Source organism: Onychomys torridus, chromosome X, assembly GCF_903995425.1.
Source record: "Onychomys torridus chromosome X, mOncTor1.1, whole genome shotgun sequence".
Taxonomy (NCBI): domain Eukaryota; kingdom Metazoa; phylum Chordata; class Mammalia; order Rodentia; family Cricetidae; genus Onychomys; species Onychomys torridus.
Window position 1 is genome coordinate 51,254,320 of NC_050466.1, and position 27,563 is coordinate 51,281,882.

Here is a 27,563-nt window from a genome sequence, read left to right on the forward strand (position 1 = left end):
GTGGGGCCCCACAGGCAGCTCACCAGAAACCTGAAGTTCAGCTGGGGCAGCTGGTGAGAAGTTGCCCACCCAAATCACTCCATGAAGGAGCTGAAACCTGGAATGAGTTCCATTCTGGATGGTACTCTATGTGCCAATCCATCTCTCCTTTACAGCTCAGGTCAGCTTGGTACTCTAGTCTGCCTGGGTGGCCCCTCCTCCTATAGTATCCATGTGCCACATGTCCACAAACAAATAGAGATACCTGGTTTTCCCCAGTGACCTATATCAATTCACTCGTGCTACTTTGCTGAGCAGAGGAAGAGGAGGACAAGGGTAAGAGGTAGAGCTGGGCTTTGAAGAAGGCATGGACTAGCTCTGCAGGCTCAGTTAGCCCTTCCACTTCACTGCCTGGAAGATTCAGCCTGCTCATCCAAAGGGCCTAGCAGAAAGGGGCAACACTCAAAGGGACCATAAAACATTCCAGAGAAATGGCCAGGGGCTCAGGGTCTAGTGCCCCAAACTAACATAAGCCCATTGGAGAATCCTGCATACTGACATCTTCCCCTCTACACCCTCAGAGAGTCAGGTCAGCATGGCCCCCATCTGTGCCTTGGTGGAATAGTTTTGGGTGTGGGCAGAGAGAAGTCTGGCCAGTAAATCAGCAGGTAAATAGTTGGTGATATTTATTGAGAAATGGGGTGAAAGGTGGAAGCCCCGAAGGAGTAGACTTCAGGAGCCCAGGCTGGCCAAAGGGTGTCCAACTGGAGGTAGGGCACAGAGAAGGCTCTAGGATCCTATGGCCAGGTAGGCCAGAGCTGAGGAAGGCCTGGCAGGTGCTGCAGAGAGCAAGAACATGTCTCAGAGCCTGGATGAACAGATAACGCTGGCATTCAGGCCTCAAGGTTTGGACCATCAGGTGGGACATACATGGGCTCAATGTGAGCCCAGCTGCAGGCCTGCTCATCTGCCCAGGCAAGCAGCTCAGCAGCACGATGCAGGAAGATCAGAAGCAGCGTGTGTACATCACCCTCTGCTGAATGGGCAGCAGTGGGTTCAGCCTGGAAGTAGCGGTGGAAGAGACTGGCCAGGCTGTAGCTCTTGCGGCCTTGAGCTCTGGTGCCATGACTGTGAGCATGGTCCAGGCCCCGCAACGCAGGCAGCGTGTCCAGGCAGACAGTGTCTTGGGGCAGATGGGCTCCCAGGCGTTGTAGCTCTGTGCAAAGCAGTGGGAAGTCATAATCGAAGCCATTGTGGGCCACAAGGCAGATGGGGCCCTCCTGGCGGCTCAGGAAGCCCTGCAGTGTCCGCACCACAGCACCATTGAAACCAGCCTTCCGGCAGTGCATCAGACCTTCACTGCTCAAACCAGTAATCTCGCTGGCCTTGGCAGTAAAGGGGCGCTCCGGGCACATGCACAGTGTGAGCTTGTCCAGCACACGGGGCAGCACCAGAGCACCAGAGTCGTCCCGCTCTGGGTTCTCCAGGGAAGAGCGGTGCACAGCAAAAAGGGATATCTCTGCAATCTCAGGATCCATGTTTGGGAGCCCAGTGGCTTCCAGGTCCAGGAATACAAAGGTCTCAGCCCGGGGCAGCTCAGACATGCTGATGTTCTCACAGGAACAGTGAAGCCTAAAGCTGCCAGAACAAGTGGCATAAGCCAAAGGGCTAAAGAAACAGGAGCAAAAGGCCCTTTTGACCACGGCCCCTCAAGTCAAAGCTCTATCACTCAGGGCCTCACTTCCTGCTGCGGCACCCCACCTCATGAGGCCTTTGGTGCTAGGCATAATTTCTAAAGCTCATATCCAGAGACACTTTTAGGGGACTCCTCGGAGCTAAAATCAAGTGATCAGGATCTGTTACTGCTGTCCATCCCTCTTCCTCTATTCCCCAGGTCTCTCTGCAGCTAACCTTAGTTCTAACACCCAACCAGGCACAAAAGAAAGGCCTGCTGTGCCTAGACTTTAGCCCAGGCCCCTTTCCCTTTTGCTGCTAGGCCCAGATCTAGCCACTGTCCCCATCAAGGAGGGAGGCAGGTATAGTTCACAAATGGTGCCTTGGCCCAACCCCTTAGTGGAGACACTTTGACTGGGAGCCTCAGGCATTATGCTCTGCTTTCTACCTTTGGGTAGCAGGCACCAGAGGAATCTGGCATGAGGACCCTAGTCTCCCCAACCTTTTCTTTACCAAACAAATACTGCCTTAGGTTGGCTTCTACCTGCCTCCAGGCTCATGGCACTGTCCACCCATCCCCACCACACTTACCTGGGACAGGCTTCAGTTGGCTTCCAGGGCTTCTGGGCACCTGTCTCTTCACAGGCTGCTTCAGGCAGCCTTTAATCAGAGGCCATAGCCCGCCCCCAGCCACCAGTTGGGCAACCAGGAGGCCTGAGGCCGCAGGACCTGTGCAGCCGGCTTGCTTGCCGCCTCCTCATGAGCTTGCAGCCACCAGGACACACACCCCATGTTTATAGACTGGGAAGCAGGCTCTGGCTGCAAGCAGGTTCCAATGACTGATGAGGAACATGTCCTCACAGGCAGGAGGAAGTCAGAGTATGGTGGAAGGCTGTGTCTTCTGCCAAGCCCTACCTCTAAGTCTCATAGGGACTAGGTTGTAGTTGCCAGATCTGGACAAACCAGGTGTAGTACTTAGCCCTATATTGGGACACATTACACACAGACAACAGGTCCTCTTCTCCAGGCCTTGGTTTCCTCTATCAGTGGAGATATGGGTACCCTTCATGAGGTTGTCATGATCTCAGGAGTGACAGGGGCATCTACTTGTGTCATGTTTAGCCTGTGAATGGGAAGTCATAGTGAGGACAGGGCCTTGGTCTTGCATCAGTAAACAGGGGATGGCCTCAGGAACATCTCCAATGCTGATACTGTCTGTTTACAGCTCACTCACCTTGTGGCCCCATCTTCCAGCAGCAACCAGGATGGTGATCTCTGCTGTAGGGTATGACACCCAAAGGTTTGACACTCAGGGAAGGATTTGAGACCTAATGTGTTACAAACATTTATTTAGTAGAGTTGTGGAGAAGGCGGGGGGGGGGGGGGGTAGGCAGGCAAAAGAAGGCCATAAGGCAGTGAGGCCTGACCCAAATAGCCTCATGAGTGTAGCTGAGTCAATTCTTTCAATTTCAGAAGTGGAAAGGTGACCCAGAGACCTCAAAGACTCTAAGGCAGTGGGTCCTGATGCTGCGACCCTTTAATACAGTTGTTCATGTTGTGGTGACCCCCAACCATAAAATTATTTTCATTGCTACTTCATAACTGTAATTTTGCTACTGTTATGAATCGTAATGTAAATATCTGATATGCAGGGTATCTGCATATCAACCCTTATGAGAGGGTTGTTCAACCCCCAAGGAGGCCATGACCCACAGATTGGGAAATGCTGCTCTAAGGCCTTTCCTGCCTCACCTGACTTCAGGTGAGGGGACCATCAAGATGTGAGAGTAGCTAGAAGGCTAGAAGGCCATTCCTTGGCCTCTCTTGAAAATTTCATTCCAGAACTAGGTATCCAATACTGCAGGCCTGGCCTTCTAAGGTTGTGGTGAATGTACCTGCCCACTGTAGGTACTCCTGAGCCTGTCCATAGTGTTGGTTCAGAAGGACAGGAGAGAACAAGGACCTGCTTGCCCATCAACCTCTCCCAGCAGTGTTTGAGCAGGAAGGGCCTGACACCCAGCTGTCCAAAACTACCCAGGGGGAACAAAGGTGCAGTTACAGGAGCAGGGTGGGGTAGGCAGCCACAGGTGCAATAATGGGCCTCACCAAAGCATGCCTGTTCTGGTGCTCGAAGGAAGGGAGGTGGCTGTGACGGGTGCACTACTCAAAAAGATACTGGGTCACTGTGGGAAGCCAAGAGAACAGTTTCCTGGACAACCAGTCAGGCTATGGTAAAGAATTCCCTAGTGCCCTAGGAAAGAAGGAAGAAACAGGCTGGCTTCCAAGGACATGGCAAAGAGGGCCAATATGGGACCCTAAGGCAGGACAGAAGGTGAAGAGCACAGGGGCAGAGAGAGGCGTCATGTCAGGGTACAGTGGAGACCTCTAAGGCTAGGCATGGTCAAACTAACAAAGTAGTATCAGAAAGGAATGGAAGCAGCAGAGAGAGGAAAGGCCAAGGTCCACTGGGGTAGTAGAAGGGCTGCCATCAGGCTAACCTAGAATAGCAGGGGTGAGGACAAGAAGAGAGGCTGAGAATCCCAGGCCAGAGGGGAAGAGTGTGATAAGCAGAAACAAACAGTAGTCGAAGGCAACTTCTTAGAATGTGAGGTTTGTTTTTTTTTTATTTCTAGCTTCCCTGCCCTATCTATCTCTGCCTGCCTTCTCTACCTCCTTCTTCCTCCTTTCTTCCAAATTGCAGATACCAAGCAAGTGGAAATCCATGCAGGCCATGAACAGGACTGGAACTGCCCCTCCTGATAGCTCCAGGGAGGGCCTTCTATCCTCACATTATCTTGTGTCTCTGTGCAATCTGTCAGTGAGGATCTTGTACTTCTGTGTTACTTCATCAATCCTGGCGGCTATACAGAAAAAGAAACACAAACAGCAAAATTAGTTCAGGGCTTGCAAGCTTGAAAGAGGTAGAAGCTGGCAGTCCATACAAGACTCCCCCGTCTTCCTTCCGGAGCCCCTGTCCTCCCTATTCTTCTCAGGCTCTCCCTGGGCATGACCAGGTGGTAAGGGGACTACTCCCACCTGGTCCCTTAAGGGGCTTGGAGCTTGGGGGTCCAACTTCTACCATGACCCAGAAACACTGATCATGGAACTGCTATGGGAAACTGTGGTGGTATTGTGTTCCCCAAAATATTGTGCAGCCTAATAAACTTATCTGGGGTCAGAGAACAGAACAGCCACAATATTAAACATAGAGGATAGGCAGTGGTAGCACATGCCTTTAATCCTAGCACTCCAGAGGCAGAGATCCTTCTGGATCTCTGTGAGTTCAAGGCCACATTGGAAACAGCCAGGCAACACACGCCTTTAATCCCAAAAAGTGAGCCTTTAATCCCAAGGAATGATGGCAGAAAGCAGAAAGATATATAAGGCGTGAAGACCAGAAACTAGAAGCATTTGGCTGGTTAAGCATTCAGGCTTTTGAGCAGCAGTTCAGCTGAGATTCATTTGGATGAGGACACAGAGGCTTCCAGTCTGAGGAAACAGGATCAGCTGAGGAACTGGTGAGGTGAGGTGGCTATGGCTTGTTCTGCTTCTCTGATCTTCCAGCTTTCACCCCAATACCCAGCTCCGGGTTTGTTTTTATTAATAAGACTCTTTAAGAGTCATGCGACAGGAAACCCTTGACTGGTGGTAAGCTAGCAGCTTAGGGGTCTCTGACTGAGTCACACTGACCAGGGTAGTGTCAAGGCTCAGGCCAGGCCACCTCAAAGCCCAGGAGTTGCTCTTGTTTAGATGATGGGTTGTTTTAATCAGATACCAGTATATTCACACAGTAACAAAACCAGCAACACAGAACTGTTCTAAGGCAAAAACAGATCTATTGCATTTCCTAACAGTTTGATTACCCTCTCTGTCTTCTCATGAGGAAAAAGAAGGTTCATAACCCATGCTGCCTGTCCCCTCTCTTCCACAATCCCACTGTTACCTACACTTTGCCTTTTACATGTCAAGGTTATCAACAGTGACATTAGGTACAGTGATAGCCCCAATTTGTCATTGTTTCCCCTCGCAAGGACAGCTCTGGAGCTTGGGACTCATGGGAGTATGCCCACCTTGAACAGCACCATAAGGATCCTTCCCTGTTTGCTGTATTTCTAGTGGTATCCTAGTTGGAGAGCTTCCCTGTGGCAAACTGTGTCCCTTTGCAGATGGCCCTTTGCTGTGTTCTGCCTTGCCCTTCCTTTGTGGTATCTGCCTTTATCAATCCCTGGAGTAGGACCAGATTCTAGACCCTTAGCCTCACCCTATCCTGATGGAAAGCCTGCTTTACCCTCATAGGTGGACTTCAGCAGTTCTTGGCCTCCAGGTATGCTCCTGAGGCCACATACTGGATTAGTCTCTTGAAGTTTTGGCCTTGTACCCTATATCAGGGTGGGTTCTGGACTGAGTCCTTTGGGTTCCCCCCTGCTCTGGACTTGAAATGAGGAGCCCCACCTGCTTCATTTCTGTTTCTGTGGATCCAGTTTCTATGTCCTGTAGCTTGTACTTACTCTATCATCTCACTTCTCTATTCCTAGAGACTCACTGCCTCATGTGTCACTGTCTTCTGGTCTTTCGTCTCACCGGGGCTTTCAGTCATCCAAACAAAATTTCCTGTACATCCAGGTTTTCTCTCTTCATTATACTGGTTCTCTGTACCCTACCCTGCCCTACCCTGGAGTGCTTCTGGTGTTAGGATGTGGAGCCTGGGTAAAGGGTACTCCCCACCCCATGCTGTTCAGAGATTCAGAGATTTTTTTTCCTGTGAAGGGGTCATGAAGAAGAGTTCCATGGAGAGCAGGAATGGCTGACAGGACAATTTGGCTTCAGGAAGAAGCAGTAAGACCAGCCCTCATCATATGAACCCTCAGAAGCAAGGGAGTAGACTTCACATCAGAAGCTGATTTGCTTTTTCACTGCCATTGTTTTCTCCACAGGAGACCAAGTCACCTATGTGTTCTCTATAGAGTGCTTCTTTTCTGGGGCAGCTGCTAGGCCTTAAAATCACAGTGGTTAGTTGGTTAGCTCCACCAGCACAGCATCTGCCCCAATACTCCCTTGGGCTGTTCTGTCACTTGGCTGTTCTGTAGGCCTGAAAAATTGTTCCCATTTGCTGTCTCCCTTCCACACCTGTTAATCTTTCTTATCATTTGTGTCCTCTTGTCAGGGACCAAGATGTCAGGAACCAAACGTGAACCATGGAAAAGTACTAACTAGGCCAGAGAACAAGTCATAAGACCACTGCCCCATCCCAGAGCAGTAACACCTGTTTACTAACCAGAGGCCCCCAAAGATAAGAACATTCCACAGTCAGGTGCCGTGACAACCAAATGTAAAGAGCATTCCATGGTCAGGTAGCCTAGCAACAGAATAAATGGCCCCTGACCAGTGACCTTAGCCAACATCTCCAGTTGCAAGATTTGTCTCACACGTCTTGCACCCCTTCCATGGTCTGCATGCCACTTTTCCCTTCCCTCCTTCCTGCCCCCTCCCCTCCTATGCTAAATAAGCCTTGCTGAGGAAAATAAAATTTGTAGCTTGATCAGAATCCTGTCTTGCTGTCATCTTTCGTGTCTCCTGTTTCTTTTATTCACTCCCACAGGTGGGTCGCCCCCATTGAAACCCCGCTGGCCGGGGCATCCTCTCCCATTCTCAGCTCTGGCAGGGTCACTTTGTCCTCTAAATATGTTGGTATTGTTACAGTCACCCATTCACACAATGCCATAAGCCAGAAGGCACACAGCCTTTCACATGAGCTTCTTACTTGTTACTCTGGGACATGTCACCAGACTCAGTACCAGATCAGTGAGCGGGAAAATGACACAGAAACAGGAAGGTAGTTTCTCACAGAGGCCAAAACCCATAAACAGGCAGTCATAGGTTAAAGTGGCTTTGGAGTGGATTTGATACTGGTCCTTTTCTCTGGGCATGTCTAATGCCCAAGAATTTGTCTTAAAGCAAATCAGGAATCTGCACTGGCAAGGGCTGAGTCAGGAGCCCATCCCTGCTCTACTCACCATCTCCACATCACTGAGATCACTGGGAACCAAAGCATGGGGTGGGGGTACCCAGCTCATACCCCCAAGCTTGCTACCAGTGCTAGTATGCCCTACTCACCAGTGAGCGGGCACACTGTTAAGGCTATTAATGATCATTATTGCAGTAATAACAGCATAGATTATGAACAATTTACTAATAGTAATTATATGGACTGTAGTAAGAGCCACAGTGACATTGGTGATTAGGGTAAATACTATAATAAATTTTAAGATGGAGGATCCTCTTGCAGCTCTGTAAATAAGAAGAGACTCCCAAGTGTCTAATATACATGTGGCAAGTGTGTGCCAGGGCAGAACATAGAAATAAGGTCAGCAGTCAGAGAATCCCAAGCAGGGCCTGGTTGTACAAGCCTATATAGTCCCAGCTACTGGAGAGGATGGAAGGAGTATCACAAGTTCAAGGCCAGCCTGAGAAACTTAGTGAGACCCTTTCTTTAGTAGGAGGGGGGGAGTTCCCAAAGAGATGGCACAAAGGCTATGATCTAAGGCTACTATTTGGGGAAAAATCAGTGAAAATAGTTATAGTCAAGTGCTTTACTTTCTGCTCACTGAAACAGTTGGGGGAAATAATATACTAATCAAAAAGCTTGGAAGGAAAGGCTGGGAAATAAAGGCTGGGGGGTGAGCAGTCCACAGGGTGCCTAAAAGGACCTAAAAAGCCCAGCATTGTGAAAATGCCCAGGAGAATCCAAAGAAGGCTCTGAGTCTTCCTCCTGGCTGACCCTGAGACTCTGAGCCAACAAGAAGTGGAAAAGAAGGAAAAGCTGTCAACTGCTTAGCTATTGGTGAACAACGAGAATCTAGAAAGTCAAGACCTCCAAAATGTTAAACCTACAGGAGTTCACACCAAGACATATAACCGAAATGCCAAAAGCTAGAAACAAGCAGAAAACAAAAAGAAAGTGAAGAGACCTGTTACATAAAAGGGCCTTTAACAAGAATACAAGTTGGTTTCATATCAGAAGCTATGAAGGCCAAATGACAGTGGGATGATATAGTCAAAGTATGGAAGAACTGCCATCTAAAAGCAAAGAGCCAAATGATCCTTCAAAAATGAAAGAGAAAATCAGATGCCTCTGAAAACATTTTTGTGCAGTGGATGGTGGTTAAAACAGAAACTCACAGCTAGTCAAAGTGCTGTGGAGTGCTAACTCACAAATGGAAAATCTGTATCACACCTCCAACCTCCAAGGCTCAGAAAACATCAAGGAAAAAGGTGAAAAGACCGTAAGAGCCAGAGGTTAGGAAATACTCAAGCAAAAAAGTGTCTTCTGAACATAAGAGGGATGATGCATTCATGACTCACAGTGGCTGTGATTGCTTACACAAGATCAAGCCTGTTGACATTCTAGCATGAAGGTGGAGCAGCTTCAAAAGCCCCCACCCCTAGTGATGGAGCTATTGACAGGTGACAGATGTTAGGGTAAGGATAGGCAGTTTTTTCTTTAAAAAATATGCTCCCTGGTAGGTCAACCATGCTCCAATTAATGGCCCCACACCCAAAAGTATATATATGGACAAAACAAATTAGCCTTGGTGGGATTTATTTTTAAAGCGGGCATTAAGTTAGAAGAAGAGTACGGATGAATCTGGAAGACATTAAGGGTAAGAGTGATCATTGGATAGGATCAAAATACATGTATAATATTCTCAGAGAATTAATAAAAATATTACATTGAATTTTTTAGTGAAGGAGAAAGTAAAGAAGGTATTCTAAGATCAACAAAAAAATGAGGCAATTTGTCACTGGTGGACCTTCCCTACAAAGCATGAATATCGTCTAAAAATCACTAGATAGTGATTATCAGCCTACATCAATAAAGAAATTGAAAGCCAGGTCTATGATTCATATCTGGAATTCTAGCACTTGGGAGGCAGAGGCAGGAGATTCCCTGAATATTTGAGGCCAACATCATCAGTATAGTGAGTTTCAGACCATCTAAGGTTATAGAGTAAGACCTTGTCTTAAACAAAACAAACACCAATAAAAGTAAAAAGACAGACAAATGATAACTAACATAAATATATTTTTGTTTGTAATTTTCTTCTAATTTTGAATGCAAGTGCATGAATCAGTAATTAAAAATCCATGTTGATGGACATATAATACATGAAACTTCAATCTCAATTTAAAATAACTTTAGAGGACATGGCACAACTTTTGTGTACTATTGAAATTAAGTTGGTTTTAGGTTATTAGCTGTAATCCTAAAGGCAAGTGGTGAGAAAATGAATATTTTATTTTAAAAAATGTTTATATGACCCAGCAATTCTGCTTTAGACCCAAGAGAATCAAATACATGTTCACACAAAAAATCTAGCAGCATTATTCATAACAGTTAAAATGAAGGAACATTTATATAAAATGTATGTCTCTTGATAGATAAAGAAAAATATTTTACATATTAATTACTGCCATACAGCAACCATACAAAAGAATGCAGCACATGGATAAACCTTGAAACAATTGTGCTCTGCAAAAAAGGGCAGGCAAAAGGTCACACGCTGTTCAATTTCATTGTAAGAAAAATGTCCAGAAAAGACAAGGCTACAGAGAAAGACAGATCAGGGTTTGTCAAGGGCTGGAGTTTGGGCAAAAATGGAAGAGAGATTGCTATTTTTTTTCTTTCTTTTTTTTTTCTTTGAGACAGGGTCTCATTTTATGTAGCTCCAGCTCTCCTAAAACTCACTAAGTAGACCAAGCTAACCTTGAAGTCACAGAAATCACCTGCCTCTGCCTCACAAGTGCTGGAATTTAAAGGTGTATATCATTACATCCAGCTTCTGGTACAGAACTTCTTTTGGGGATAATAAAAATATTCTAGGAGCTGGAGAGATGGCTCAGAGGTTAAAAGCACTTGTTGCTCTGCCAGAGGACCTGGTTTTAATTCCCAGCACCTACAAGATAGCTCACAATTGTCTATAACTCTAGTCACTGGGGATTTGATGGCCTCAGTGGGCACTGCACCCACACTGTGCACAAATATACATGCAGACAAAACACCCTTATACATAAAATAAAAATAAATTAAATATTTAAAAAATATTCCAGACTTAGCTATGATGGTTGTGCAATTGTATGAACTGTACGAGTATCCTTTAAAAAAAAAACAAAACTAGATTGTTCACTGCTAAAAGATTGAGTTTTATGTTATGTGGATTATAGTTCAGTAAAGCTGTTATTAAAATAGGGCTTATAAACTGGGCACTGTGGCTCACATCTTTAATCCCATCACTTGGTAGGCAGAGGAAGGAGGATTTCTATGAGTTCGAAGCCAGCTTGGTCTACAGAGAGAGTTCTTGGACAGCCTAGGCTACACAGAGTAACTCTGTCTCGAAATAAAATAGGGCTTAGGTGCAACTTATTTGTACAGCATATACAAAGCCCAGATTTAATCTCCAGTGAGGGGAGAGGGGAAAAAGAGAAACTATTTTACCTTATGGGTTTATTTTTTGTCATTTGTTTTCTTATCTCTATGGTGCAAAGACAGAAAAAAAGAGAAACAGACTAGAATAGAGAACTCAGAGACTCACACATGTAGTACTAATATTTGATGACTAACAGAAGTGATGGGTTTGTAGACCAATGGGAAAAAGAGTGCATTTCCATTAAGAGCTACTGGGACAGATGTGTATTCATATAGAATAGAATGAAACTGGACTCCTATCTCTTGCTATAATCTGGGAAGATTATTAACCTAACCACAGAAGCGAATGCTATAAAGCCTACTCCTTGTCAGAGTGGAATGCTATCTACAATAAATACAAAAGATGCTTTCCATAAAGGAATTATGGCTACATCTGATTACATGCAAATTGTATAACAAATGACCAACCACAAGTTATGAAAAGATAAGCCACATTGTGGGGGAAGATAAGCATCCTACATAAAGCATTCAAGGACCTCTATGTACCATATATAAAACAAGCTATAAATCAATGTGAAAACAAGTTTTTACAAGTGAGACTTCAACAGGCATTTCACAAAAAGGAAAGCTTAAATGATCAATAAATGTATGCAAATGTGCAACTCTATAAGTACTAAGATACAGAATAAACATGCAGCAAAATGCTGTTACACATGCCCTACATATCATCAGCTACCAAGCCAAGTCATGGCTGGTGCTGATGGGAATGTGCAGCTATGGGACATCAAATGGGGAGCAGGCAATGTAACAGGATGGAATAACACTACTCCCAGGAAGACATCTTGGAGAACTGGCACATGTCTACACAGGGAGATATGTTAAAAAACATATCTCAGAGCAGTGGTGTCTGTAAAATTCTCAAACTGACTGGGTATGAAGGCTGATATTATTCATCCCAACACTCAGGAGGCTGAAACAGGTGGATTGCTTGTGAGTCTGAGGCCAGCCTAAGCTATATAGTAAATTCTAGGTGAACATGAGCTACAATGTCAGGCCTTGTCTCAAAAACAAACAAATAAACAAAAAAACCCTCAATTGAAACAAGTCCTAAAGACTACAAAGAGTGGGATGAAGATTTAGAGCAGCATTTGCTGGCTAGTTTTATGTCAACTTGACATAAACTAGAGTCATTTGGGAAGTTTGGGACCTCAATTGAGAAAATGTCCCCACCAAATGGATTGATGATTGATGTGGGCCCAGTTCACTATAGGTGGTACTACCCCTGGGCTGGTGGTCCTGGGTGCTATAAGAAAGCAGGCTAACTAAACCTATAAGCATTACACTTCCATGGCCTTTGCATCAGTTCCTGCCTCCAGGTTCCTGCCTTGAGTTGCTGCCCTGATTTCCTACAGTTCTCTGACTGAGGTGTGGAACTATAAGATAAAATGCTAAGACTAATAGCAATGGTGGAGAAGGTACTTGAACTAGGCTTCCCCTGCACTCGGATTGGTGACTACCCTAATTGTCATCATAGAAACTATATCCAGTGACTGATGGAAGCAGATGCTGATACCCACAGCCAAGCACTTGGCCAAGCTCTTGGAGTTCAACTGAAGAGAGGGAGGAGGGACTATAAGAGCAAGTGGGGACAAGATCAAGATGGGAAAAATCAGAGATGGCTGACCCAAGCTAGTGGGAGCTCATGGATTCTGGACTGACAGCTGGGGAGCCTGCATGGGACCAAACTAGGCCCTCTGAATGTGGGTGAAAGTATGTGGCTTGACATGTTTGTGGGTCCCCTGGCAATGGGACCAGGACTTATCCTGGGTACACAAACTGGCTTTTTAGAGCCCATTCCCTATGGGGCAATGCCTTACTCAGCCTTGATGCAAGGAGGAGGGGCTAAGTCTGGCTCCAACTTGATATGCCAGCCTGTGTTGACCACCCAAGGGAGGCCTTACACTCTATGAGGAAGGGATGGGAGTGTAATGGGGGTAGGTGTTATGGGGGAGCGGGAGAATCTAGGAGGCAGAACAGGGGTTGGTATGTAAAAGGAAAGAAAAAAAATTTTTTAATTAAAAAAAAAAAAAAAAAGATAAAATTAACCCTTTCCTCCCCAAGTTACTTACGGTCATGGTGTTTTATCACAGCAATAGAAAGTCAAAGACATGGGGTAAGATGTAGCACTATATAGCAGGATCAACAAACCAAGGCTGACTGCCTATTTTCATAGATGAAATTTTACTGAAACACAGCCACATTCATTAATGGAGGACCAGGCATGGTGTTGCAGGCCTTTCATCTCAGTACTCAGAAGGCTGAGGCAAGAGAATTACCATGAATTCAAAGCAAACCAGGCTATATAGAAAGACCTTGCCTCAAAAAAAAGTACAAAAACAAAACAAACTTAGGGAAGAGGGGTATAATTAAAATTAAATTCAGATACAATTTTACTCCTATCTAATAGCAATAATATAAAAAGAAAGGAAATGAAAATAGGTTAAAGGATAGCAAGCAACTGATGAAAATTCTCATACCCAGGACCTGTGGTTATCTGAATGTGGTTCATTTCTCTACACATCTCTGAGTTATTCTAATTTCCTGTCAGGAATGCTGGAAGCATTTTTTTTTCCCAAGGGAAAGAAGAGCATTAAAATAAAAAACTAAGCAGCCAGTCTCCCAAGGACTGGCCTGGTACAGAAAGAAGAGACCCTGCCATGGAGCATACTTGGGTGAAGTAGGCAGGGACAACTGCCCCTCAGCCCCAGGCACTTACCTAGGCTTATCCCAGAGTTGTTGCTGCCCCAACAGTTCGGCTCTCCTTGCTGCCTCCTTGCTGCTTCCATAGCTTCAGCAGAGGTGTCTGCAATCTCCATGACTGCTCTCAACAACTGCCAAGATGAAGAAGGCATGCAGGCATCAGTGAAGCTAGTCTGACCTAGAGATGGCATCTGTTGCTTCCAACCCAAGCTTACACTGAAGCCCCCAAAGACAGCCAACAGAAAGAGAACTCTCAGCTGGAGAGTTGCCTTTCAAACCTAAGTCTCCTTCCTGGCTCAGTGGTGATTCCATACTATTACGTTACTCTTGCAGCCCTCAGTTCTTAGTAACATGCTAGCATTCATTACATGCTGTGCCAGCCTGAGCAAAGCAAACAGAAGGGTGGAAAAAGAAATATCCTACCAAAAAGTACCTCTGTGATGAGAGCTTCCCACTATTGGGAGAGTCTCATGAGAGGTTGGGAAGTCTTGGGTTTTCTCGTCATAACCTAAAATCAGCATCATGGCACTGTGAGCCAAAGTCAGTTGTACACTTTGCAGCTACAGTAATGAGAATTAAGTCCAGCTGCTGAGCCTGGCCTCTGAGAACCTGAAATACAGGAGAGTCAAGTGAGCCACATTCACTCAATGGCTTAGCCACATACCCAACTGCCTCCTATCTTGGTCTGTCTGGCCTAGTACTCAGTCAGACACAAGATCAGAGGTAGCATGGCATCTGTGGGCATGTGAAAACAACACAAGCATAGAAACTAGGACCAGGACACCATACTGAGACAAGTAGAACCCAATGCAGGCAATGCATGCACCTCCCTGGGGGTACAAGAAGTAAGAATGGAAATCTCCTAAGTCAGGGGGCATCTCTTGGAGACAGTGTCCACATCAGCTCTCATCACCAAAGGCACCGGAAATGTTTGTCCTCACCTGACAAAGGTCCCAGACCCAGAGTACTACCATATAATTGGTTGAGGAGCCCAGGCCAAGTCCTCTCAAGCTCTTTCCCAGGCCCTACACCTGACATCAGAGGCTGCCAAGGTCCTGAGCTCAAGCCTAGTGGGCATGTGCTCTTGACATGCTGGGCAGCACAGAGATAGAGAGGTGTCTTACTTGGCCACAGGAAGCCAGAGTCTGATAGACAGCTTGGATGATGGGGCCACTTGGGTGCAGGCTGGGTAGTGGGCGCTGGCAGCACTCTCCAAGCTCATCATCATAGACTTGCAGGAAGGCCAAGATGAGCTGGTAGAAGTCGGAGATGACCAGACGAAGCTTCTGGTCTATGGTACTAGTGTCAGTCCCTGCTTTATGATGTGCAAAGCACTGAAAAACCAAGGGTAACAGTCAATTGAGGCTGCCCTGCCTAGCCAGCCTGGGCTGATGCCAGCCTACATAACACAAATTGACATAACATAGCACACTCACAAGTAAGAAAGTCTCCATAAAGGAGGAGATAGAGAGTGTGAATGGAGCCTCAACTCTGAGGCTAATGTTTGCATAGGCTTCAGTCTTCATAGCCAAATATCTAGCCTGGCTAACAGATGCCAGTAGGGCTGAACTTGGTAAGACATGTGCCTGGTGCACAGCTGCAATCTGAAATACATTCTTTCCTTTCATGCTCAGACCCTCAGCACCTACCTCCATACTCTTGTGGCATCTCACTGAAGCCTCACAGCACACCATGCTGAGGGGGACACCACTTGCCTTAGAACTCAGCAGGGCTTATACCCCAAGTCCCAAAGTCCCCAGAGCTGGTGCCCTTCACCTGGTCTCGGAGTGTCTGAAGTTTAGTAGCACTATCCTGCAGCTGCCTGGCTAGATCTGCCACTTTTTCTCCCTCTGACTTGGCAGAGGAGCCAGCCCTGCAGGGGAAAAAAGGGAGGGACACTGTCAGCTCTCTGCTACTGCTGCTGTAGGCAATAGACCACTGTAAAGTCTGCCTTAGCGAACAGAAGCAAGTTCGGGTGACACTAGGTAGAGCCCTCCTGGAGACCTACTTTGGCAGGTCATCACATTGCTTGTTGAGTGAGGACTGTATGTCCAGAGGCCATGGGTCATTCTCAGGCTTCAAGATCGCCCACAGGTTGGGGCTAGAGAAGAGTTCCCCCAGCAATGCCTCATTCTTCTCTGAGGTGTCTTCAAGGTGTTCCTTCATGCTACACAAACAGGACAGACACTGAGTACACTGTTATCAGCAGAAGCATTGGTGCAGCAGTCCCAAGATGGGGAGCTCTACTGCCTACATCCCTCCCAGCCTCTGCTTGCTTTGACCTCTCTGATGTCTTCATACCTGCAGACATGCAGGTGTTAATTTCCCTCCTATACATATAGATTAGTTCCCCCAAGGTCTATAGTGCAGGGATCTCAGGCCATGACCCAACATCCTAGAGACACAGCTACCCCTTGCTGGGTCACTGCCTGACCTCTGTCCAGCCAGCCCAACCCCCAAGACAGTGACTAGGGGGAGATGTCGCAATTTATCAGTCCTATAATTCATGGACCAATTATGTGTCTACTGTCACCATAGGGGGTCAGAGAGACCCCAAATGAAGATACATTCCCTCACCACCCTACCATCTCCATAGCTAAGACCAAGACTAGCTGTCAAGGACACCTGCCTGTGCCATTGACACCTTTACCTAGAACTACTGGAGCATCCAGTGGCCAGGCTCCTCATCATATCCAGCAACTGGTCCATGAACTGCAGCTGCTTCTGGGGACACTCACGGCCCTGGCAGGGAAAGTCACACACATTTGCCACTAGACCCAGGCCAGGCCTAGACAGTTGTTCCAGGTGCCCAATCCTATGCTGCCCTTGCTGTGGCCAATGGCAAGAGGCCTGGCCAGACAGTTCCTCTACCCTGTCCCTGACCCTTGCTGGTAGCCTCTTGAACTGGCTCAGCAATAGCATCCTCAGACTTCGGCCACAAAGTGCTCCAAGGCCACATTTCAGGCTGCAATGACACCTGACAGCACACTGCAAATGCAAAATGCAAAATGTTGTCAAAACATATTACACTGTGAGTTTGTCACAAAGCCAGAAGGGAAGGTTTATTCAATGGGTGGTAGCACGCAGCAGAGCCTACTAAAGCAGAATAGAGCTCATAGGAATCTGGTGGTGGCCTATTCACCAGGGACACCTCCAAGTAAACACCTGGTATCTTCAGTCAATCCATCCTGGCCAAGAATGGCAGAGGCCAACAGGCATAGCATGAGGCCTAGAGGTGGCCTGTTCTCCAGCAGGGTCCTAGACCTTCCATCAGGAAGGTCACAGGCTTCTGTGCAGCAACTCATGCAGGGCTGACCAGGTCTCCTGCCTGCCTATCTGCCCAGGTGATGCAGTGAAGAGTTTAAGGTTTGCCTTCTTCTAGAAAGTCAATGATTCCCTAGGAGCAGACACTATCTAAGAGGCCATGACTGCTCCACAAATTCCTGTGAAAACAGGGAACCAAGCAAGGCCTATCCCTTAAGTGTACCTTCTTACCACCCTGGCCTGGCACATACTGTTCTGAGGAAGAATAATCAAAGAGTCACTAGATCACGATTACCAGCCTTACAAAATCCCTTTCAACAAAAACAAGAACTGAAAGCCAGTAGTGAATGCAGATGCTGAAGGGAAAGGGCCAAATGGCCCCTGGTGAGGAGTAGTCTCAGGGGAAGCAGTTCCAAGATTCACTATTCACTACCACCTCCAAGAGTGACTTAGCAAGACCCACTCCAATGCCCCCAACTCATGTCCTCAACCTGACACTGGCTTCTGGGACATTTTTACTTTTTTGTTGACTCAGTCTCCCCATTTGCCGAAGAAATACACCTGCAAAAGCAGTATGGGGCAAAAGATAGTACACTGCTTAAATTGGAGACAGCCCAGACAAAAACACAAGTGTGACTGTCATTCAAGACCTCACAAGGCTTTGGTCAGTGGCCTGGGACACCGAGCCTATCATTCCCACTTAATAGAAAGCTGGCTCCATTACCTCTCCCTGTCAAATGCCCTAGAATGGTTGTGTAGCTTGCTTAGTTTCATCATCACAGACTTCCGCCATGTAGTCCTGGTCCATGTCTCCCTATGAGCTCTCTAAAGCCACAAACAACCCTGCTGGATGATCAGGATCCAGCACTTCTAAGACCCTAGGGTTAGCCTCCAGCAGGCTGGTCTGTGGCCACCTTACTTAAACCCATCACTATACTATACCCTATCTATCTCTTCTTTGCCTCCCAGCAACAGGCAAGAACCAACAATCACACTCTGGGATGATCTAGAGATATGGTTGTAGTGGATAGCCATCCCAGCATTGGCCTGGAAGTTCCAACCTCCATTGAGGCTTCAGTAATGATCACGCCCACAAGGCGGGGCAGAGGAGGGAGCAGAAGACCGAGGAGCAGGAGGAGGTGGCTCTCTTGGTTCCGGGACACGAGACGCAACCGAGCAGAGTTCTCCAGAGAACACCGCCGGACTGCCCTATACCTTTGCCAGACCCTGCAACCTACCCCTTCATTTGTAAGTTACCCCACAAAATAAACCTCCCTTTTAACTATGTGGAGTGGCCTTAATAATCTCACCAATATATGGTAAAGTATGAGTCTTTGTGAATTCGTTCTTCAGACCTTCCCAGATTATGACTGTTAGGTCTTGCCCCTGCCTCTACCTTACTATATCAGCAAATCTAGTGGGTCTGGCTGAATCTAGTCACTCCTCCACTTTCTCCACTATCACTGCCATTCAAGCTATCATTTCACATGCCTGGCCACTGCTGTAACCTGCCAACAGGTCCCTCAGGGTCCATTCTATCCACTCTATCTTCACACATTAGCCATAGCTATTACTGTTAGACTAAACAGAAACCCCTATTCCTCAGTTCCAAGATCCCTAGGCCACCACCCTACACACACTAAACCCTTTTCTGCCTTACAAAGGCCATCATATCTTCCCAATCTGTTCTATTCCCTTCTCTTGTCTTCATTATGCTCTAGCCTAACCAGCCTTCTAACAGTTGTCTGAACACATCAAGCACAGACCACCCACCCCAGGTCCTTTCTACTTGCTGTTCTCCTAGATGTTCTTTTTTCATTTGGCTACACTGTTTTTTGTTTGTTTGTTAAAATTTAATGCAGTCCATGAATTTTACAGTGTATAGTACAATGATTGTTAGGATAGTCAAAGAGCCAAGTAGCCATTACCATAGTCAATTTTTAAAAATTTATTTACTTATGATGTGTCTGGCTGTTTTGCCTGCATGTGTATCTGTGTGCTACATGTGAAGTACCCAAGGAGGCCAGAAGAGGCCATTATAGCCCTTGAAACTAGAATTACAAGTGGTTGTAAGCCACCATGTAGAGAGTAGGATTCTAACCCTATCCCTTGGAAGAGCAGCAAGTACTCAAACCACTGAACTATCTTTCCATCACCATAGTCACATTTTAGAAACATCTCTAGAACCCCAAAACAAATGCTAGACCCACTAAAAGTCATTTCTTTCTTCCTTCCTACCTTCCTTCCTTTCTTTCTTTCTTTCTTTTTTTTTTTTTTTTTTTTGGTGGAGCTGAGGACTGAACCCAGGGCCTTGCGCTTCTAGGCAAGCACTCTACCACTGAGCTAAATCCCCAACCCTAAAAGTCATTTCTTATTGGCCCCTCCCTAGCAATTACTATGCACCTATCTTTCTTTGTAGATTCAACTCTTATGAACAGTCTATATACAAGGAATCTTGCAATATGTGACCTTTTATTATGACCTTATATTACCTTTTATTATCTGATTTTCACTTAGCATAAACATCCTCAAAGATCATCTACATTGTCACATATAACTATAACGTCTCCTTTTTTAAAAATTATCTCACCAGTTGGTGGGTATTATGGTGATATTGTATTTGTGCTGATTTTATTGTATGTTAATAAATAAAGTTGCCTGGGGGTCAGAGCTAATAGCAAGCCATAAAGAAGTCTGGCCGAGGTAGCACATGCCCTTAATCTGATCACACGGCAGGCAGAGTCTGTGTGTTCAAGGACATAGCCAGTTTGGAGACACACACCTTTAATCTCAATACCCTGGAGGTCTGTATAGACAGGCAGTGATGAGGAAGTCATGTGGTTGGGTTTACAACCAATGAGAAGGCAGAACAGAAAGTCAATAAAAAGACAGACACACAGGATGTAGGTATCTTTCTGAGGGGAAGGACGACAGCGGCAATGGGTGGTAAGAAGGCAGTTTTAGTCTCAGCTCTCAGCTACTGCTCTGACCTCTTGGGCTTTTAACTCTGCATTTGGCTCTGTGTTTCTTATTTAAGACTATTACATCTACAGGGTATTAGGGTTATTTCTATTTCTGAGCCACTATGATACATTTATGAACATTCACAGTGAATTCTAGTACACATGTGTTAACTGTCTTCTACAGTAGTGTCTCACTAGCAATGTATGAGGGTTCCTATCTCCCCATCCTTGTTGCCTGTATTATTTCCCTTGTAACTCTAGACATCATGGTATGAGCAAAGCATGCCATTGCAGTTCTAATTTTCATTGCTCTTATGATCAGTGATAAAAAACATCTTTCCATGAGACTCTTACTAGCTTTTCCTCTCTGCCTTTTTGCTATCGAATCAGTCTTGCAAATGACTTGTAGCTAGAGGATAGAAAAGGCCATTTATGAGGAACTGAAAGCCTTGGAGATATGGCATAGAGGAAAGAGATGGGGGAAATGGCTCCACAAATCAGTTTCAGGAATTCTGAACCAGCCCTGTCTGTGCACAGCTGATTGATTACTAAGCCAGGAGTGAAGCCAGGCCCAGGTCTCAGGTTGACCACTGGGTGGCGCGTGCAGGATGGATGGGAAGAAGGTGAGCTGACAGTGGAAGTTCAGGGCAGAGAGGAGGGGTGGACCTGGCTGCATAAACTAAAGCAAGCCTAGAGTCTGCTGGAACATGTGGATTTCTACTCTCCACTAAATTTAACAAGATCCAAATAATAGCTAGCATGTCCAGAAAAAAAAATCCAAAATCATCTAGCACATGAAAAAACATGAAGACCTCAACTTATGTGAGAAAAGATGTTCATTAGATGCCTATACAGGGATTACGGAGAGGCAAATGAACTGACAGTCTTAAGTAGCCATCAGAAAAATGCTTGAAAAGCAATTATGAACAAGAAACAAAAACATAAAGTATCAGCAAAGAACCAAAAGAGAAAAGAACAATGTAACAACTTCAACCAGAAGACAGAACAAGAGAAGCATAGCCTACTGGATACTGGGAGATAAAGTTATACTTATCAGTGTTAGCTTACTGAGGTAACACATCTTCCCACAGTGAGGGAGGCTGACATGGGGCCAGTAGCAAGAACCTGCTCTACTTAAAACAAAAAACAAAAACAAAACAAAACCCTCTCACTGGAGAGATTCAACAGCACAATGAAGTACAGCCCCACCAAAAAAGGTTCATGAGTTCCTCAAAACTGAAAACACAGAATCACTACATACCTAGCACATATTCAAGAGATATGACAATGGGGATCAAGCAAAAACACAGACTGTCCACAACCCCATCATCCACAATAGTAAAAAAACTGGAAATAATTATTTGAAATTTAGACATTTTAAGGATAGGATAGGCTTTCTCTGATTTAACTATGAGGTGGATCAGGGACCCTCACCTCAGATAGGGATTTGGGAGCCACAGTCCTGAGTTGGAGGCCTAGTTCTGCCATCATGTGATCTCAAGTGACTTTCTGTCAGCAGGTTGGGAAATAGAGCTAAAAAATAGTCTGCTCAGGATGGGTGTGACAGTTACTAGAATATACTACCTATCTTGATACTATATATCACCTACCATGATACTAGCCAAGTATGACATATCAAGTGAGGACAGGTTGCACTCTGTCCTTTTGGTCATCATGAGCCAGATATGTGCCTGTATTTCCATCTCCACTACAGGCCTCCCCATTCTGTCTATCTCCCTCAGAGATTTCTGGCAGTGCTTAACCTACGAATGCCTAGAGAAGTAGTCTTGCCAGGCATGCAGGCTCTGGAGCCAGAGGCCTCTCCCATCCACTCACCAGCCCAGGACAAAAGTATGTACAACCTCTGCAGGGACAGAAGAAGGTCCTTTCTTACCATCAGAAGATCCTGGTCATCTGGTGCACACAACATCAGCTCATAGCCTAGCTTCACCATCTCTGTTAGAATACAAAGACCTTGTCACTACAGACACCCACCCAAAAAGAGTAGGATACAAGACATCCCAGAACTTAGAGCATATAGTATACTAAGGCTTCTCTTTCTAGATGTGTTTCCATACCTGGAAGTGAATAAGGGAGTTACTCACCATATTCTGCATGTCAGATATAAATGGCCAGTTGCCTGAGAAGCCATCAGAAATTAGAAGGCCTCCAACATGGACCATATGCCACCCTTTTAGAGACTTCATAAGGTTAACGCAAAAGGACCCACGGCTCACATTTGTCCATGTCCCAAATGTCTTTCATGGCCCATTCTCCTGACATGCCATTTTGAAGGTGAGTCTACACTATATTTTACAGGTAAGGAGTCTGATGCCCCTCAAGGAACAGGGAACACCTAGCCACATCTTCCAGGGTATTCAGCACATCTTTATATGGCCATCTAGTATATAAACAAAGGCCAGAAAGCTTCAGGCCAGCACCAATATTTGGGAAGTACCTTTACCCCCTCACAGGCCAGGCTATGCTTTAGCAACAGCAGAGCAGGTGCAAACCTGTGTAGAACATGCTATCGAAGACTCACTGGAAGAAGTGGCAAAGAATCTGTGTGGCCCTGGAAATACTCTGCAGATGCCACTGTGCCCCCAAGCCAGCCTGCTTCAACTACAGCCCTTAAACCCTTCTGACCCTGTCTTTCTCCTCTCAACAAATCCTATTGAGCATACCTTTCCACTCATTCCCCAGTATCTTGCCTTAGTCACTGCAAGAGCTGTGCTGCTGCCTGGGTGTTCTTATTTTTTACTACTGTATCCCCAGGAAGCCCGATGAACCCAATAGAAAACAAAGCCTTCCTTGAAATAAAAGCCAATGGCCTTCCATGGCCCATAAGGCCTAGCAAGACCTATCCCTATCCCCTCCTGATTTCCTATGCCTCATTATCCCCTCCACCCCAGCCATCTTTGTTCCCCACTCTTCCTCAAAGCTGCCAAGCATAGCCCACAGCAGTGCTTTGCATCTGCTGTTCCCTTGCCTTGGATACTACTCTCAGCTTGGCTCAGTTCTTCCCTTCTGCCGTCTTCTGACAATAAGACCACCCTTCTTCCAACTCTCCCTAAGTCACCTTTCCTTTAACTGCAGTTTACAACCCTTCTCACCACCCTACCACTGAGAAGTTTATAGTCTTCTTTGTTCATCATCTGTGTTACCCATCATCTAACACTTAAGTTATACAAGGGTGGTACAGTTCACTATTGTACCCTAGTACCTCAAACACTGCTTCACATGTCAGCCAAACTCAAGAACTAACCACTACCTGTCCTCATTTCTTCTACTGCCACTCAGATAAGTACTCAACACATTCCGAGGAGGTGAACAAGACAAAGACCTTCATCTTCAAAGAGGGAAGTGAGGCTGGATCTAGTGAAGTCCAAACTATGGATGGATGAGGGCAGTCTGCAGGCCAGGGCTTTCCCATATGCACCAGAGAACTCAAGTACTGCTTCCAAGCCTATGAGGGGAATCCTGACAGCAGGAAACACAGGGATGATGGCATGAAGGCCTGGTTGTTCTGAGACCCAATACCCTACTGCATCCAAGAGGGCAACTCTTCCCAGATAACTGATTAGCAATGCCAGTTGGTGCACAGTTTGGGGCTCAAGTCCAGCTCGCCCACCCTGCAGTGCTTAGAATACACACAGGCTGATGGAAAGCTTAGCCTTTTTAAATTTTTTCAATGTTTGGCCACACTACAAGGAAGGAAAAAAACTACCCTCTTACACAAATGGCATTTTTGATCACTTTCATCTAACTTTCACATCAGGTTAAAGAGAGTTTCTACCAAAAAACCATCAAACTAATAAAGTTACAAGGCAAATCACATCGAAGAACAATCAGAGACTCATGGAAATACCATGTGGACAGAATATGCACACACACACACACACACACACACACACACACACACACGAGTGAAGAAAGACCTCTGATGACATCAGAAAGAACCATGCTCTCTACCTCTCAGTGCTATGGTGGACCTATGTACTATTTGGAAATTTTACAACTCAGTGAGACACTAAGATCAAGCTCAAAATTGTCCAGAATTTATCATCAAATGCCACGTTCCCATAAATAAAGAGACCTACCCTGTATCTTCACATCTGCTGCAGCTCCTTTCAGTGAACTGAACTTGTCCTGCAAGGAGGGACAGACCCTGTAGGAAAATGGCAGTCTGTCAGGAGCCTGACTCACCACCCCTCCATACCTACTCTCTAAATAAAGAATTACCTGTACATTCTAAATGCCAGTGAGAAAAATTTCCCTCAGAAATACTCAAGGTTCTCACACACACACACACAAAGTGGTGTGTGTAGGGCTGGAGAGATAGCTCAGCAGTTAAGAGTACGGGCTGCTCTTCCAGAGTTCAATTTCCATCACTGACATAGTGACTCACAACCACCCGTAATGAGATCTGGTGCCCTCTTCTGGCCTACAAGCATTCATGCAGGCAGAACACTGATGGGTACACAAGAAGGGAAGAGTGTGGCCTTTTGCAGGAGACTTTGGAACCTGACAATTTGGCCTGAATGTGCACCTACTGGGTCCCATTTAGCCTTGGCATACCAGTCACCATTTCAGCTCACTCCTTCTCAGCCTGGTCACCTCTGATTATAAGGCCTTCCAAGGAACCATTCAGCCTCCTTGGCCAATGTGCCCTACACGTCCACAGGACTCTTTTCTCTTGGGAGTCAAAGCTGGCTGGGGCCAGAAACTGGCTTTCCCTTAGGTACTTTTGGAGTCCAGCACATCTCTAGGCAATGACCAACACAAAAAAGGTCAGTGAGTATATAATGAAGGAACAATGGTCGCCTCTGCTATTAGTTAACACCAAAGCTACACTCTTTTCATCTTTTTTGTTTTGTTTTGTTTCGTTCCAGACAGGGTTTCTCTGTGTAGCTTTGTGCCTTTCCTGGAACTCACCATGTAGACCAGTCTGGCCTCGAACTCAGAGATCCACCTGCCTCTGCCTCCCAGATTAAGGGTGTGTGCCACTGAGTTCTGCTTCATTTTACACTTTTCAAAAACCCCAATTCAATACATAGTTTAAAGGAGGGATGAGGCCACACATGGGCCCCCAGTTCGTGGTTGTTTTTTTTTTTCAAGTTTATTGCTACATCACCCCATCCATTCCTGCTCCTGTCTATGTTCCTGGCAAGACAGCTGGAGCAGTTTCTGGCCCATCATAGAAAAAGCCTTGCTCAGCTCTGCTTTAAAACACTTGAAGGCTCCTACTGTGAAAAGTTTCTGCTCATTAGGCCCAGGCCTTGAAGGAGGCACACAGATAAGCATAACAATGAGGCCCTCAGTAAGCATCAGGCCTTGAGAGAGTTCCTAGCTGGGTAGAACTGGTTCCATAGACAACAGTAAGGAAGAAGTCCTCCAACAACTTCCATTTCATTGGAAAGTCCTGTCCGGCCCTGAGCTCTATCCCTGGTTTGGCTCTAGAGCCTTGGAATATGCTTTTGTCCCCTCACCAGCCTAAGGAGCTAGTCACCTTAACTAAGAGCTATGGATGTAGGTAAAGCAGGCACCCCACAGACAGCAAAGTGTTCCTTCTGTGGGACTTTGGGAGCCTGGACTATCTACTGTTGTCATCACGTTGGTGATATGTATGGCCTGGGTGACAGTATCTGGGCCTGTTGACCCAATGTGGTGGAAAAAGACACAGTGACTGAACAGGATTGACTTTTTCTTCCCTGGAGCCATACTTGCCCCAGGGTTGTAGCAGAGACAAGGCTGGGCCCAGGCTGCCTAAGAAGCACTACCCCCAGGATATACTAAGAAAAAACTTGATTCTTTGCAAGTTGGGGTGAGGAAGAGGAACAATCTAGGAGGCTGCTTTCTGTCACTGGGTTTCTGGACAATGTCCCTCCCTGATCATCAGATAACCACCAAGCCAACAGTAATCAAAACTCAGTAAACATGGACCATATCAAATACAATTGAAAGTCCAGGGCTTTCATTAAAGCTCATCTTATATTGCCTGGACCACCTCCCCACCATCTTGGTCAAGGCTCTGTACCTGGCACTGTTAAGTAACCAGCTGCTCTCCTGGAGCTAGCTGGGTTATGGAATCCTCTGAGAGGACATATTCCCATCTCCCACAGGAGACACCCCATGCATGAAAAGAGAAAAAACACAGGACATTACCGTATACACATCCATTCTAGTATGTCCAACCGGTACTTTGAGGGCCTACACAGCAGTTCCAGAATTGTCTTTGGCTCTGTAATATACAGACCTTCGAGAAAGGGGCAATTTACACCCTAAGCAAGGAAAAGGAAAGTCAGAAGGAGCCTGTTACTGTAGAGTAGCAATGCATTTCTGTCAGTTTGTGCTCAGGACTGCTTCCCCACCACCAAGAGCATGGTGCCAGACATAAGCACCTCCTGGTCTTGCCAAAAGTTCAAGTCCTTCCAATCTTTACCCAAGTCCCCTGTGACTTGCTGCCCCACCACTTTTAAGTGTGTTCCCTCTAGGCTCCATAGTCACAAAACCAGGAAAATGCCTAAGAGTGGGTTAGAAAGACGAAGATTAAATCTGGCAGGCAATGGAGGGAGACTGAAAGTGATCGCTGAGTCAGGAGATGGGAAGGAGGTTAGAGGGGGCAACGGACCTAGGATAGCTCCCTGACTTTATAGTCATCTTCCTCGCTGCTGCATGTACCTTAAGTCTCTGACCCAACAAAAGGCAATGTGTTGGCAGTCCCCCAAACCCAACTCCACCCACTTATAGCTCTTTGAGATTGGGGCCTGCGACATCCATTTCTTCACATGCTCCAAGTTCTCAGCCTCAATCTTGCAAAGTTCTATTGAGACTGCATGAGCTGAGGTCCAGAACCCCAACAAGCTAAGACAAACGATCCACAAGTCGCCCCCAGGGCTCTGCCAGGACCCACCACTGTGGATCCTGTGGATCCTTCACAAGAAGCTCCAGAAGGCCCTCTGAGGCAGGGCCCTGTCTGGTCTCCTATCCTGGAGTCCCTGACTCACAGTACCTTCAGCTTCTCGAACACCTCCACAGCCTCCTTGACCACGCGGTCATCACTCACATCTTCATAGTAGCTGTAACCAGAGCCGCCGCCAGCGGCAGCGGCCACACCCTTCTCCGCCATGTTCTCCGTTCTGAACCACAACCCGTTCACGCCCCCAAACTTACAGGCCGCAGCCGCACTGCACACCAGTTTCTTGGGTCTTTCGGCCCACCAGCCTGCGCGCGGCAGGGGCGGAGCCACCCGTCAGACTGGAGCGACAGAAGCCCACCCTCTTTCTCATTGAGCCTTCCTATTGGGCTGCAGCTCGGCCACTGTCTGCGCGCGCCTCAGGGGGCAGAGTGCAGAGAAGAGGGTAGGGCGAGAACAGGACAGAGGCGGGCTGAAAGGCGGGGCAGGAGGAAGTTCGGGAGAAGGCGGCGGGGAAGGCAGGGGGAAGGGAGGGGAGGGGAGGAGTGGAGGGAGGAGGAGGCGGGGGGGAGGGGGAAGGAGG

The 27,563-nt window shown here is 46.5% G+C and overlaps 2 protein-coding genes across 6 annotated transcripts; both read right to left on the reverse strand.

Annotated features, from left to right (window-relative positions):
• Positions 1 to 640: 640 nt before the first annotated feature.
• On the reverse strand, positions 641 to 3,210 carry Trex2 (three prime repair exonuclease 2). Of its 2 annotated transcripts, none has more exons than XM_036175150.1 (2): positions 2,245 to 3,210; positions 641 to 1,617 (listed from the first exon to the last, which is right to left on the reverse strand). In XM_036175150.1, exon 2 carries the CDS (start codon positions 1,581 to 1,583, stop codon positions 873 to 875), a length of 711 nt encoding a protein of 236 aa, XP_036031043.1. In that variant the 5' UTR covers positions 1,584 to 1,617; positions 2,245 to 3,210; the 3' UTR covers positions 641 to 872. The 2 variants fall into 2 exon arrangements, with proteins under 2 accessions (XP_036031043.1, XP_036031044.1); XM_036175151.1 differs by having other exon boundaries at positions 709 to 2,776; positions 2,888 to 3,210.
• A 112-nt stretch (positions 3,211 to 3,322) lies between these two features.
• On the reverse strand, positions 3,323 to 27,473 carry Haus7 (HAUS augmin like complex subunit 7). Of its 4 annotated transcripts, none has more exons than XM_036174654.1 (10): positions 27,077 to 27,470; positions 26,230 to 26,345; positions 24,165 to 24,232; positions 21,959 to 22,020; positions 16,488 to 16,579; positions 15,846 to 16,004; positions 15,614 to 15,710; positions 14,962 to 15,171; positions 13,854 to 13,968; positions 3,323 to 4,514 (listed from the first exon to the last, which is right to left on the reverse strand). In XM_036174654.1, the coding sequence occupies exons 1-10, from the start codon at positions 27,191 to 27,193 to the stop codon at positions 4,444 to 4,446; spliced, it is 1,107 nt and encodes a 368-aa protein (XP_036030547.1). In that variant the 5' UTR covers positions 27,194 to 27,470; the 3' UTR covers positions 3,323 to 4,443. The 4 variants fall into 4 exon arrangements, 2 of the variants coding, with proteins under 2 accessions (XP_036030547.1, XP_036030548.1); XR_004943688.1 differs by lacking the exon at positions 3,323 to 4,514 and adding an exon at positions 14,271 to 14,446 and having other exon boundaries at positions 13,903 to 13,968; positions 27,077 to 27,473; XR_004943687.1 differs by lacking the exon at positions 3,323 to 4,514 and adding an exon at positions 14,261 to 14,446 and having other exon boundaries at positions 13,903 to 13,968; positions 27,077 to 27,473.
• Positions 27,474 to 27,563: the final 90 nt, after the last annotated feature.

Bases quoted from the DNA above. Each gene is read 5' to 3' on its own strand.
- Trex2 (XM_036175150.1), bottom strand. From the start codon at position 1,583: ATGTCTGAGCTGCCCCGGGCTGAGACCTTTGTATTCCTGGACCTGGAA.
- Haus7 (XM_036174654.1), bottom strand. From the start codon at position 27,193: ATGGCGGAGAAGGGTGTGGCCGCTGCCGCTGGCGGCGGCTCTGGTTAC. The intron at 26,346-27,076 runs GTACTGTGAGTC...TTCCTTGCTTAG, and splicing joins AGGTGTTCGAGAAGCTGAAG to GGTGTAAATTGCCCCTTTCT. The intron at 15,172-15,613 runs GTGAAGGGCACC...TTGGTTTTTCAG, and splicing joins TTCAGACACTCCGAGACCAG to TGCTTTGCACATCATAAAGC.